At 40.0% G+C, this 13,883-nt stretch overlaps 1 protein-coding gene across 1 annotated transcript; it reads left to right on the top strand.

Moving 5' to 3' along the window:
- The first annotated feature begins 5,796 nt into the window (after positions 1 to 5,796).
- Positions 5,797 to 12,268, top strand: LOC111251928 (uncharacterized). Its single transcript, XM_086989280.1, has 5 exons — positions 5,797 to 5,815; positions 6,148 to 6,284; positions 9,495 to 9,773; positions 10,047 to 10,276; positions 10,585 to 12,268. Exons 2-5 carry the CDS (start codon positions 6,164 to 6,166, stop codon positions 11,998 to 12,000), a joined length of 2,046 nt encoding a protein of 681 aa, XP_086845406.1. The 5' UTR covers positions 5,797 to 5,815; positions 6,148 to 6,163; the 3' UTR covers positions 12,001 to 12,268.
- Positions 12,269 to 13,883: the final 1,615 nt, after the last annotated feature.

The following is a 13,883-nucleotide window of genomic DNA, read 5'->3' as shown; positions in this document are numbered from 1 at the left end:
GAAATATTTACGAAAGTGTGACCATTTAGCCGTTATATCTAATTATTGCATGCTTTTTATTTTGCTTGTGCTTAAACAACAAGTATTAGTGCAGAAGTGGATGTAAGTGGATGCAAAATAGAAAATTCAGTGGAGATTAAGTAAAAGAAGTGCGCATATTTCATATTGAAAAAATTAATTTACCTCACGTTGGCCTACGTAACCTAAGAAAAAACATGCAGTCACCCTGATTCAAATCTCAAGGCTGGCAACCTTATTACTATAACGGGTTGTAAATGACAGATTTCTTTGTCCCTAGTTAGAATCCTAAGAAGCATTACAAAACAATGGTACCCTTGCTTGTCAATATACACAGTATTATCACGTTTGAACTAGCTTGATTTAAAAACATTAGCATGTGAAATAGCTCTTCACAAGGAATGTCATTTGTTGTGATTAAGAAAGTAACGCTACTTTTTATAATCTTGTATAATCTCACAGAAGGTGCGCTGCATGTAAAGACATCAATCATTACCAAAATGTCAACCGCATAGAGGCTATAACTCAAACTAAGGTATCAAAGCAGTATTAAAAAGAAAGCTGCATTAAAAATTGAATAATTTGAGAGCGCATGACTAGCTTAAAATATATTCGAATGTTTTTGGAACTAGGCTTACGCCACAAGTAATTTGATGTTTGATCAAAGCAAACGAGCAAATGCAGCAACATGGTTAAAAATATTAACTTTCTTTGCTTAATTAATAGACTAATTTTAGCAGTAGCAGTACATTTTGTGACAACCTGGACGGTTTTATTTCGTACAGTGAATATCTTATATCTAAAGCGATATTGTTTAAACATGGACACTTATATCGTCCGATTTATCTCAATAGAAAAGCTAAGTTTGGCGTCTAGATAAGTCTTTGGTTAGTTTAATTGAGTCGAGAAGTCGCTTTAAACGCACTAACTAGTCTCCATTATTAGACTAGACAGAGATTAAGAAGTACGTTGAGTGTTTCTATGATACGGCAACTAAGATCCGTTTAATTATTTCGATCGCTTAGAAGCCATGGTAGATATGTCACTGCGATTGCGTTGTATGGGTTAAGTGGTTAGAGCTTTTATGAGATCTATACAATCAAAGCCAATATACATTTAAAAGTTTTCTATTAGAAAATAGCTGAAAGAGGATAATAAGCGAAATAAATTGATGGCCCTTTCGGTGCCTTTAGCCTTTACAGCTAAACGTTCGGTGACCATCCTTGTATAAGCACTAAAATTGGTTGAGTTAGGTTATCGTGTAGGTCACGTGTTTTATAAGAGTCACGAACAAATGGAGGTTTGCACAGTTTGTTATAAAACAATAGCCTCTCGCATCGCTCGGCCAAGTTCTTGTTAGATTTTAATCCAGAAGCCCCTAGAGTGTCTGTCTCCTCCTTTTTGTCGTCTTTTGGGTACCTGGTTTATTTGCATCCCTCATTTCACTCTGAGGGAGCAGAGCAGCAGTGTCCCACAGCAGCGTCGCTTGGTGATATCCAATCAGTTGAAATCGCTGTCCCCTACCGGTCACATCCAGCCGCCGTCTATATCTTACTCACCCCCGCACGGCATCATGAGGTGTATATCTTTGAAGAGGGTGCAGCAGTAGGTCGGATCAGTTGTCTCTTGAAAAATAAAATAATTATATCGATTTTCTAGGAGCCCATTTTTGTCTTATTAGTTGTTTATATAACCGCAGTATCACATAGCTTTATGATAACTGTTATTACTGTTGCTAACAAAAGTTGCTGTAGCTAATCGCCTATGTTTTAGAATTAATAAACGTAAGTTTCAGTTTTAAAAAGGTATAATCTAACGAGTTGGTTAGCATGTGTTACAATCTTTTCATTGTAATGGACCCACCCATTGAACTAACAATATATACGTATTTGCGTGATAAAGTAAAGTATTGATATCGCAATATGTGATTTGTGTGGCAGGTATGGCAGACGATTTTCTACTTAAACATACATGGTATATGGGTATATAATTATCATAATTATGAAAGAAAGGCAGATGTCAATGTTTAACTACAGTTTCTCACAGCTATCTTCTAATGTATAAAAGTTAAGGCTTCTAGATGCATGAGTTTACTACATACATGACTTTTAAAAAAATGTTAATAACGGTGACTACAAAATGGTTGCTTGAAGCGTTTTGGGGTAAATATTGCAGTAGTATGTTTTGTCGAAAATTTTCAAATTATTTTTCTAACATAAACAATTCGATACTCGATTAAGCTTGACTTAATGATAAGTAATTTTGTTGAATATTGGCTGAGGTCTTCCTTAATCTTTTATGTTATTCTGTATACTTAAATGAAACTCTTGTTGATATCAAAGCGGTTTTCAACTGTTTGGATTTTGGCTAGGTGTGCGTATACAGCATACAAATAAAGCTTATTTTTTGTAGTACTATAATATGTGTAATGGTCAAATGAAAGTTTACGTTACACAGAAGAATGCCGTATCTTAGGTAGAGTTTGATGAGACCAGAATATACAGGTTCGCTTAGACTTACGTTTATTTATTAGAATTTACATAACATGGGAGCTCCAGTTATAGATTTTTTAACGTATGTCCTACATATATGTCCCACTTCAGGCTGTTTTGTACTAGTTTCAGATTTTTATAGCTGTTCATTTCATAGAGTGTCAGACAGTTACAATTGGGTGCATAAGACACGTTTATTGAGCCTAGTGTGTAGAATAGTATCTTGGGACCATAGTAGACATCATTGTCTTTAACATTTGTATCCACTCGAACATCAGTGACTGTGGTTGATGTATGTACATATGTGACATTTAGTATTGAGGCTGTTTCCTGCTTCTTATTTTGAACTGATTGTTGGTATTTTAGTTTATCCATTGCTTAGTATCAACTAGTTTACTTTGAGCCAGCAGCTGGTTTTAGCTAAAATGTCAGCCCATACACCTTTTGCTGTATGACTGCATTACCAACGACCATCGAAATTCAAGTTTTGGTCTACATCTGGGAGGTACCGTGGTTTCGAGGTAGTAGAGTTTTTGAGATACTTTTTTTAGAGAGATGTCTAGATAAATATTGGTTTCGCATGTATAAAAGTTGGTACGTCTACAAATAGATGGAAAATTATGAAACATTATTTTAGAGTAATAGCACGTAGCAATGTGGTTATTTTTTTACCGAACTGTCAGATCGGTATGAACCCAGTAACAAACGTTTTGAGGATTTGTTGCCCTTAAGAAATTCATCACTCAAAGTTATCACGTCGCTTTGGCCTCATACTACTCTGTAGTAGCTTGCATTTGTATGAAGTCGTTTTGATGTTGTTCATATGGCAGAGGCAAATTTGCTGATTGGATAGCCTAGATCATAAGATAATCACTAACGATAAGATGGATAGCTTTTATGTAAAAAGAGAATAATTGCAGTTATAATACCGTGCAAAGAACACCAATAAATTTTCGGTTTCCAGCTGTGGGTTGTTCACTTCTTGCAATCTATCTAATTCCCACAGTGAGGAAAACAGTAGATAAAGCGAGCAACATATACGAATCACTTTTCTATTCTTGCATGTCCATTACTTAGAAGAAAGAGGAATCATATGTTGATTTGTGTAACTTTTGAAAAATTAAGTGACAGTATGTAAATAAACCGATTTTGCTGGCTGGAGATGTGCTAACAGCTGGAGTTCTTTCAGTGGGTCTGTACGCCAGTACTCATTGGGAATTGTGGAGCTTTCTGTTACAAGCTTAATTTTGCTGTATATGAATTGCAACATAACCAATTTGGCTTTGCTTACTATAGGGGTATGGAAAAAAAGCTTGTTTTCCTTAGTGCAATTAAACCGTACACTGTTATCAAACCTTAATTATAGTCTGGTGTATACACACTCCTGCGAACCTTCTTTTTATATTTAAAGATGATTTTCACCGGTTAGCCATGAAGCTTGGAAGGGAAGGAAGGTTTGCAAGCACTGTTCCACTTAGACGTTGGGACGATTTTTAAAAACCGTCAAGAAAGATGTCAGAGGGCTACTAGTGAGGTAATCGCAGCAAACGGGATTCTGGTCATCTGGAAAATGTTAACCATACGAGATTGGCAATACAAGACACGACCAGACCAGCGTTTGTAAAGTTTATACTAGGCCTCCATGCACTGTTTCGTAATCGTTTGGTGTATTAGTTGGCAAAAGCCCCAACGTTCGCCCAAGGGCTTCACAAGCTGCCTCTTAGGTTTTGAAGCATATAGCGCGCTTATTGCAAGTCGACATTAGAAGATAGCGGAGGTTAAGCTGCCGCTTTTCTTGATTTCTGCAATAACTGGCAGGTAATAGAAGCGCCCAAATAGAACCAATTGCCATTCTATAACAGGATTTGTAAATTATGGGCTTTACCATCTAACGTGCGGTTTGCAGGATAATTATCAACCGGACGATCACTGCATTGTGAATTTTGTAATACCTAGTCGACGAATTCCATGCTAGTGTATGTAGCCGGAGCAGATCGTTCGAAAAAGCGGCAATTCGTTTTGTTGTTATGTCAATAAATCTATTAATTTTAACTCAAAGAAGTTGTTGAAAATAATAAACTGAGGTCAGTAAATCAGGGGATAACAATGAATATCTTTCGTATGTCGCTGACATGACGTTATATACATATATATTGAAAAAACGAGCGGTCGAAAAACTCTAGGTTTAAATCGGTGTTTCTACTTGCAAGATCTCACAGAATATTATTTGAATTAAAAAAAAAAAAAAAAAACAGTATTTATTTATTTGAGTTAGAAATAAAACTAGAGAAGTATCATAATTAGTACAATGCTCCGAAAATCTATACCAATCATCGCATTCGCATGAATAAATCCGAAATCGGCTATTCAACCCTTAAATTTTGCGGTGAATAGAAAAAACTATAGAATATCGTTAACGGGAAACTGACTAAATAGACTCATTGGGTTAAGGTTATTTAACTAAAAAGTTTTTCTCTGCTTTTAAAACTCGCCCGAAGCACCCCTTTCTAAGTCATCACATTCCTGGGGGGCACTGGAGAGGAGAGCAAGCGCCGCGGATGCAGGATCAACGAAAAAGCTGCACAACTGGCTTTCGCCTATCACAGTTAGCGCGACATCGAAATCGTCATCATCAGCTAGTCTTCTTTGTCGAACCTTAGGTCCAAAGGTGAAGTCAGGAAACTGTGAACTAAGCGGGTAAACAGGGTTCCCCTCTTCGTCCCATCGCCCGTAGCAGTCCCCCGCTGGAGGAGATAAAGAAAATAGAAAAATCGAAACGAGGCTCGTTTCGCCAGCAGGCGGCCAATTGCAGCACAAACAGAGCAGAGGCTCACGTGCATTCTAAGATCGTGAGCTTCACAGGCGTTCGACTACAGGTAATGTTACTTCTTCATCACACCATCAGCAATCGCTATTCCTGCTGCTACGCCTGGCGCTTCTAATGCAAGAACAACCTGCGTGCTCCATGCTCAGCCTTCCTCGGCCTCGACAGCTTTTCAGACACAGCAGGGCGAGTGTGTGAATTCTCTTTATGGGAGGGAGGATTCAGCGTTGCGCAGCGAAGCAGCTCCTTCGGGTGCGCGCTGGCCGCTGCGAGAGCGGCCGAGCAGCAGCTAGTGGACCGAGTGAGACCTCTAGGTGATGGGACTACCCCCTCAAAAGCCCGCAGACTAGCAAGCTAGTGCGTCAGTCTTCATCGATCGGCGGTCTTCTGCGCACGCACGGTAAGAGCTCACTACAAAGCGCCATCACACATAGGTTACACACAGACGGATCACATAGTACAACAAAACACTCCAGCAACTGTAGGCCCAAAAGAATAACGGTTTGCTATAGCGACAGTACTAGAATGTGTAGCTAGAACTACAATACATGCATCTTCTCGAGTTTAAAAGCGAATATAAAACAATTGTTTTATTCGTTTGAAAAGAGTCGTTTCAAGACATTACAGTAGCATGTGACTCATAGTTTTCTCATACGTTCACATAGTTATGGTAACTAGGCTCTAGATAGAGGGTGGTTAGCATAATAAGGCTAAATTGACGAGTCAAAATACAAAAATCTGTGAAATCAATGAAAGCTGTGAAAGACGAATGTGAATTACAAATTAAATTGATTATTGATTTTGAATCCAAAGACGACCGGTATTAAAAATGAGGGCGCGTGCAGTGGCGTTATGTGTAGTGATTTCAACTAGTGCGCTTGTGTTAGCGGCCCCAACCACGCAAGGTATCCAAGATTTCGATCAAGGCGCCAATCAACTTTCCAGAAGGGGTAAGTAGGTCAACAAAGTATCTTTATTTACGTTTTGAATCTCCTCATTGCTGAGTAAGTGGCTGCTTTTTTAGTACCCAAACTAATAGTGCATATATATATATATATATATACATATATATATATATATATATATATACGATACCGGCGAAAATATTTAAAATTAGATATAATATTAGCACACGCCGTCACACTCGATCATGTCACCGATGTCGATGTTCCAATGTAACATCTAGCACCTTCTGCGTTCAGGGCTACTCTTTCCTTGGAAGTCTGTGTACTCAAACCAGATGCTTCTTCTCGATCGTTGAGGCGGCACCCATTGACGCTTGGGCGTACACACCTGGACGCTTTGTGCACCCGCTTGCTTTGCTTCTCAAATTAGAGCTTCCCTTCAGGCAGAGTCTTTACGGGAACGTTTAGCCTCTAGGTTTTAAATTTTGGCAACTTTCACACCAAGCCACGCTCTTCCAACTTAGGTATACCCTGGAGTCGATATGGAAGCGCTTTAGTAACCGACGTACGATTTTTGGAGGCTTGCATGTTTACCTGTCTTCCCGGAGTGGCGTAACATAATTGCGGCTTAAATTTGAACGCAATAGCGCTGTATTCCCTTTGATTTGACACAGGAGCTCGTTGACGAGTATCTACCCAGGAGCATCTTATTAAATTTAACAATAATTTCGTGGCTCCTTCTGTCACGCTTTTCGGACATTTGCCGCTTTAAGGTCTCCTAGCTTCAAACCGGGTACTATCTGGAACGAATTGTTTGTTACGTTTCACAATAATGTATCGAACCTCGTTGTTACTTGCGATGCAATCCTCTCTTCGGGACGACTTTCTGGACCTTAGCATACATAGATCTGCAAGCTATTTAACATGCTAGTGGCTGACCCCATTAACGGTCCGATTCCAACTACACATAGACGTGTCTGGTAGTCGCTCGCAAGCTTCGCATGGAGCACAGCTTCACGGCTGCGCTACAGTCAGATGGTTCATCAAGTCGTCGCCTCGGCATGATTCCATTACTCCATGTCGAACCAAAAGAGCAATTGAAATGTTCTAATGAGAAACGTTTTCTTTGGATAAATGTTCTTTTAAGTTCTATAGACACATGCGTAGTATGCCGTGTGCGGCGGTGCTTCTCTTAAGAACTACTCGAATATATGGGTCTTGAATTTACGCCGTGTCATCCCCGTGCTGCTTACAAACGATTCGGATCGATGCTGAGCTAGGCCCAGAAGAAGTGTATAAACAAACTTGAGCATGCACTTATGCAACCAACCATAGACACTTGCTGCTGTCTCCGACGTTTTAATCTATTTCTCAGTCCACGAGTAGTGGTAAATTCAGGGGCAGCGCGTCTTCCTCCGCCCGCTCTGTCAAGCGTTCCACTACAGACCTTAGCATTACAGCTTAGCCTTCTAGCTAATCTACCTTTGAAATGACTACTACCTGACCTTGAACAATTCGCCTTCTTTTCGCTGCCACCAATTGCAGTGACGAGGCACTACTACGCATACTACGGAAGCGGTGATGTGCACGTTTCCACGCGACCTTCAAATGCGTGTTCCTCTGGCCTTGTTGGTATTCCCTTCAATGAGGAGCTGCTTTTTGTCAGTCTTATGGTACTAGTCTCGCGTGAAGGCCACCGGCTCAGCAATCACCGGAACGACTTTCTCGGTTACGAGTGCCTTACAGCTTTTGGCTCTTAAGACTCTTGAGACACTGCTAAGTCTTAAGACACTGGGAAGTGCCATGGGTTCACACAGTCGGTCTTGTAGGCGTATCCCATGTATGAGCGGTGTTTTCTTTAAGGAGGTGGGAGCATTTTCCTCTTTTAGGAAATATTTTCTCCTTATTCGTTAGGTCTCTCTAGCGATGTGTGATGTCTCAAGTTATATCCACAATTTTTTTGTGCAGGCGTTTATGTCTTCTGCACCATTTACGCCCGCATTTTAGTGGCTTTTAGGTTTCTTCTTCTCTTTCATACTCTTCGTCTTTCGCCACTCTAGACGGATGGCATGCTGCACATACATCCCTCATTGTGACGGTGGAAAAATCTCCTCAAAAATATTTTGCACATATTTCCGTATTTGAATATGCGAATTATGCAAAGCTGCATAACGATACCTATCTAAATACCGCTCCAGATTCCACTGGAATAAACCGCAACGATTAATTTTTTTTTAACAGTTTATCGCGAGGTTTAAATGTGGGACTATCCCTTGATACCATGGTAAAAAGGCGACTTCGAGATGTTGTCCACCCATTAAGAATAGTAAAAGTTGTTAGAAAAAAAAAAGTGAAACTTCTATTAGCTTGAGAAGCGCTCAGTTTTTTGTAGTTAGTAAGGATCTTATAGGACAAAGAGCAATGATCCACTAAGCGCGATTTACCGGAATAACCCCTGCAAAGCCTAAAAAACTTATTACTTCGAAATCCGATCAGTTTGGCACCCGGGTACCATCTTTTACATGACGCCATACTTTATCTAATGCACGTCACCGGGCTCGATGCAACCAACAAAGAAGTAGGGAAGAAACTACGTCAATAACGTATGGGCTAAGAAGGGTAAAAGCACTCAAATAGTGCAGGTCAAATGGGCTTTCATGGGTATAAACGACAGTTATGATCCATCGATTAGGATGCAACAGATACTTGCAAACAATACGCTATTCAAGGTAAGTTCTAGAACATACAGCCTATGTGATATATGCAATGTATCTGATGATGACGTCGTATATATATTGAAGATCTGCATACAAGGAAAAGGAAGAGTGAAATAGAAAAAGGAAAAAGTAATAAAAAAAGATGTGATTGAAAGTGATTTGAACGGAGTGAGAAGCTTCGACGAAAGTATGCCAAATTTCTAATTAGGTTGATCCAACAAAGTTATGTCAGATTATAAGAACAACAAAGAAGGTTTAACGATGCATTAATAGATAAAGAGATAAAAAGTAGGTGCGTACAAACATGTGTCATATGCTATTTGTTTAAGTAAGATGAAAACCTCTAATATGAGATTTCATAAACTGGTTAAACATCTAGATTTGGAGGGAAACTTAAAACATGATGTTTTTTCAAATATATATCAAAAATAAACTGTAGAAGTTATCGAATCACAAGCAAACATTAATCTAACTCTCAGATCAGTGATATGTTATCCGAACATCTACAACATTATATTTATCATTGGTCATGTTGCAGAAGTTGTACCAGATATATCAGGAAGTCTCGCAGTCAAGGCTGCGGTTCAGGCCCAGGAAACATCGATCGTAAATCAAAGGACCGCGGAGCTTGAATTTGCTCCTGCTTATCCTGTGCCGCATTCCCAGCAGAAATCTGTCGAGGATCTTACTGGTGTAGACCATGTTCTTCAAGCTCATGCAGAAGGGGGCTCTTCAGAAGCGCAGGGCCTTATTACACGGGTATCGGAATTGTTGAAATCTGCAGCCTATGTCAAGGATGTCACTCAGTCGCTGCCTAGTAAGTGTTGCTTTACATATATATATATATATATATATAGTCAACAGTAAAGTTTGAATTCATGTTGTAGCATATTTCGTCAACTCTATTTCGTTTTTATTTATAATCATGGATAATTTATAGGCTAGAAGGGTTTCACATACAAAACGGTGAAAATTATCTCGTTGTTGTTAAACACGGGTCACTGAGTTTAAATATATGAGATGTAATTATATTCAAGTTATTCTTAGTAGTAGCTTTTGTCCGCTCTAATGTTACTTCACATCATTTCAGGCAGCGTGGCAGAAAATATCGTGACCCCTCTCCTTGTCTTGTTCAATACGGTTGGCGTCAAAGAGAATACCTTATTTAAGGAGGGCAAAGCAAGACGGCTTGTTGTACCCACACTCGTCACCTACGAGGTTCGGCAGAGCATATTTTCGGAACTGGATGAAATCCGACAGAATGAGCGCTTCTGGGACGAAATAGATAATTATGTGGATACTGCCTGCACAAGACTCAAGGTTATAATTTACAGTTAATCTTGATGTTTATGATTATTTATATATTTTTTTATTATTATATATTATTATTATTTTTATACTATTTATTATTATTTATATATTTATTAATATTTAATATTGAGAATTGCAAGTATACGGCCAGTTTGTCTATTAAGTACATGGTGACTGCGTGTTTACGGAAATAGTAAGGTCCATTTGTAAATAGCTTACCCTGTATAGATAAACAAATTTTGGTTCGGAGTATTTGTAAAGGAATTCTTGTAAAGCGTTTGTTATTTTAATTGGTAACGATAACTTTTTTGTTGCAGCGTTATATCGGTAGGCAACGACCACAAATCAAGCCCACCTCAGGTAGCTCTACTACTTTGGCACCGGAGCTTTTAAGAGCTGCGGTTGTTCCAAAAAGTCCGAAAATCGAAAACTCGCTTAGTACCACGACCACGATGCCAGCGTCTCCCACAGTCCATGCAGTTACAGCTCCCGCTGAAGGTAGGTCAGATATGCAGAGCGTGACATTTAGTACAACTATTGTGCCGTCCATAGCATCGACTTCTCAACCGCCAATCACCCAAGCAACAGCTGCTCCAGATACTTCCTTTACCACGTTAAACAGCGTAGCCAAACTCAGCCCAAAGGGACTCAAACCAGAAGCTTCGGTGCCCGAGCTGCAGGCTTCGGCTCAGGCCAGAGCAGAAAAGGTGGAGACTATTGATCATTCTCAAGCTATTAATCAGGTCGAACAGCTGAGCGGCAACCAAAAGCGAACTCAACAAACCGTTTTGCCCACTATGAGTGAACCTTTAAGCAATGCACAAATTGCAGCAGAAACAACGTCGTTCCCTGAGGCTGCTCTGAAGCCCGTTGTAACTACGAATACCGATCTAGAAAATCTTCACGAAAAACCCAAGAAACCGGCTGATGAAGACGTTCCCGTTTACTCTGCCGAACAACTGCCAAAACGTTCCCCAGTTAGCCAAGGAAAACCAACCGATTCACTGGAGTTGACACCTGAGCTTCCAACAGGCATGGCCGCAACTCCCGAAGTACCTGTAACCGCCGTAGTCACTAAAATATTTGCGCAAGAAGTCCCGTCTACTGTTCAGCCTGACGTGAGCCAACAAATAATCGTCCCCTTAGTGCCGGCCGAATCTTCCCATGGACCGGCCGTTGCGGAAAAACCAGCCGCCGCTATAATTTCAGGACAGATTACTATCGAAGCTGCGAAACCTCCACCCGTTACGTCCGGCATTGACCCAACCGGCAGCCCTATCGGTTCGCCGAACGATGTTAATGCCTCTCATGTTCCTACTTCTCATGTGGTGTCCCAATTAGATCACCCTACTATCACAGCGAAGTCGGTGAATCCAGCCATTGTCACTAGTTCAGTTCCTATCGTTTCACAAGCCACGAGTGTAATGTCGCTGCAAGAGCCTGGATCAGCTGCCACGGTTACATCTCATTCTGTGGGTGCTGCCGCAAATACGCAGACGGCTATTCCCATCCAACCTTTAATCGCTTCGCAACGCGAGTCTGAGATGACCGTACCCGGACCAGTCGTGCAAACATTTAATTCGTTGAAAACCCTACCAAAACAACTGAGTGGAGATGCGGCCGCTGACACTGTCATTAACAAACCTGTTGCTGCACCACTGTCCGTAAAGGGCGTTGCGCCTCAAACGGAGACCGAAGTGCCCAAACTCGAGGGGCAGAAACAGCTCATTTAATGAATAGCTCCAACCGCAGCTGAACAGATGAAAGTAGCTCAAGCTATTCATTGCAAACAGACCGCGAACAGCTTCGGTAATTCATAATAACTCCTATGTCAGGAATTGTGTTTGTCTATGGAGAACATAATTAGCAATCTGTAATCATCAAGTAGGGAGAAGTGTTAGAAATAATTTCCTCGTAGATAAATAAATGACCAAATTCACATGAGCCAGTCACAGGTTAAAAAGGAATGCCAAAAATAAACGCAATGCTTTAGCCATAAGACGTGTGCGCTTTATTATTCAGTGTATTCAGATTAAGCAACAGGAAAGAAAATCTTTTGTGGTTTCTAGTTGAAGGTTTCTAGAGTTACTTTAATACGTTTGTTACCAATAGCACATGAAAAAGGTAACCTCCTGTGATACGACTTACCGAACCTTCAACATACATAGTTTAAAATCGAAATGTGATTTGTAGGATATCTTTGAGTGCAACGGACTGGATAGCCAGTCTTAAACTCTTAAACTTAAAAGATAGTTCACTTTCTTGTCTATTGCGCAGAGAAAGTTAGCCTTAGCCAGCTTTCATGTATATTTCATGGCCACACTTAAACCCTTGAAAGCTGATGGAGTTTCAGTATTGAAAGCACCCCGTGTTAACCGCGTCTTACAAGGAAATACTTCAAAAATTGTTTCTGACTCGATGAACTTGCGCGCTTCGCCTAGCGTTTTATTTATTGTTGATTTAACTAATTTGATTCTTTGATGTTATATTTAACATAACGAACTTGCTCCGCCTTGCACCTAGCCTGATGTAAACTACAAGTCGACAACAAACTTACATTTCTACCGATTTGCAGTCGAAATTTGCGCAGAAGATTCCCTTATTCTGTGACAGTAATTACTTTTCTTGATTGAGTAAATCTACTAAAAATAATTACCCCGTTGCATTTGGTCGACCCTATCGTTGTTTAACTATTCCAGATGCCACGCTACAGTTATCTCGTCTGCCAGTCCTAATATTTCGTCCGTTCTAGTCCTAATTTCCAACGCCGATTACTACTCAGTCACGGACATTTATAGACGTGCGTCCAAACTTCTCTCTTCTTCATCTTCTTGCTGTATTAATGCTGTTATTCCATTGCAACTGTCCGATTATAGTAGTCATATTTTTATAATTTCGTCAATTTCTTACTTATTGTTCGTGTTTCAATTATCTTGGCACCATTATTCTATAGTTCTCCTCCAATAATACGTTACCGTGCTGAAAGGGATGTTTCAGTAACTTCGATAGTTTCTCGCAACAAATCTGTTAACCCACTGCATGTACCTCGCTACTCCAGTAACTGAGCTCAACTTCGAAATTGTTAATATAAACCTAACGGGAAGTTTTACCTCACCTATACAAATAAAATTAATCTCTGAGTGTGCGCGGGGCGCCAGTTTGGGGCCCTTACCCCGTACCCTTCTACAGTTACTTTTAATTTTCCACTGGAACGCTGTCGTGATCTCGATAGCCACGTCACTTAAAAAAAGTATAAATTTAATGCATGAATATGAAATGTATGCCAAAACAGTTTATATTTCTTCACACAATAACATTATGCCTTCTAATAGGAGAACGAAATTATTCGCCAAACTACAAAACATGATTTATAAGCTACTTCGGCACAAACCATCACCTAAGCGTCCACATTATAAGCGAATTTAATGTTGCATCGCCCATTTCTCAAAGCTTGAAGGAACAGTTCTGTGACATGAACAGTTCTCAGAACCTCAACGGTTGTTGAATAATTAGCGCAAAACGACCCGTTTGCCCCAACTAATGTTAATTGAAAAAAAAAAAGCCTCTCTAAGCGAAAAAAAACTCAGAATGAAACTCTGGCTATTCGAAAAGAAAA

The sequence above is a fragment of the Varroa destructor genome, unplaced genomic scaffold (assembly GCF_002443255.2).
Source record: "Varroa destructor unplaced genomic scaffold, Vdes_3.0 BEIS01000005.1, whole genome shotgun sequence".
Taxonomy (NCBI): Eukaryota; Metazoa; Arthropoda; class Arachnida; order Mesostigmata; family Varroidae; genus Varroa; species Varroa destructor.
The sequence above is the reverse complement of the archived record's forward strand: the minus strand, read 5'-3'. Positions and strand labels throughout refer to the sequence as shown.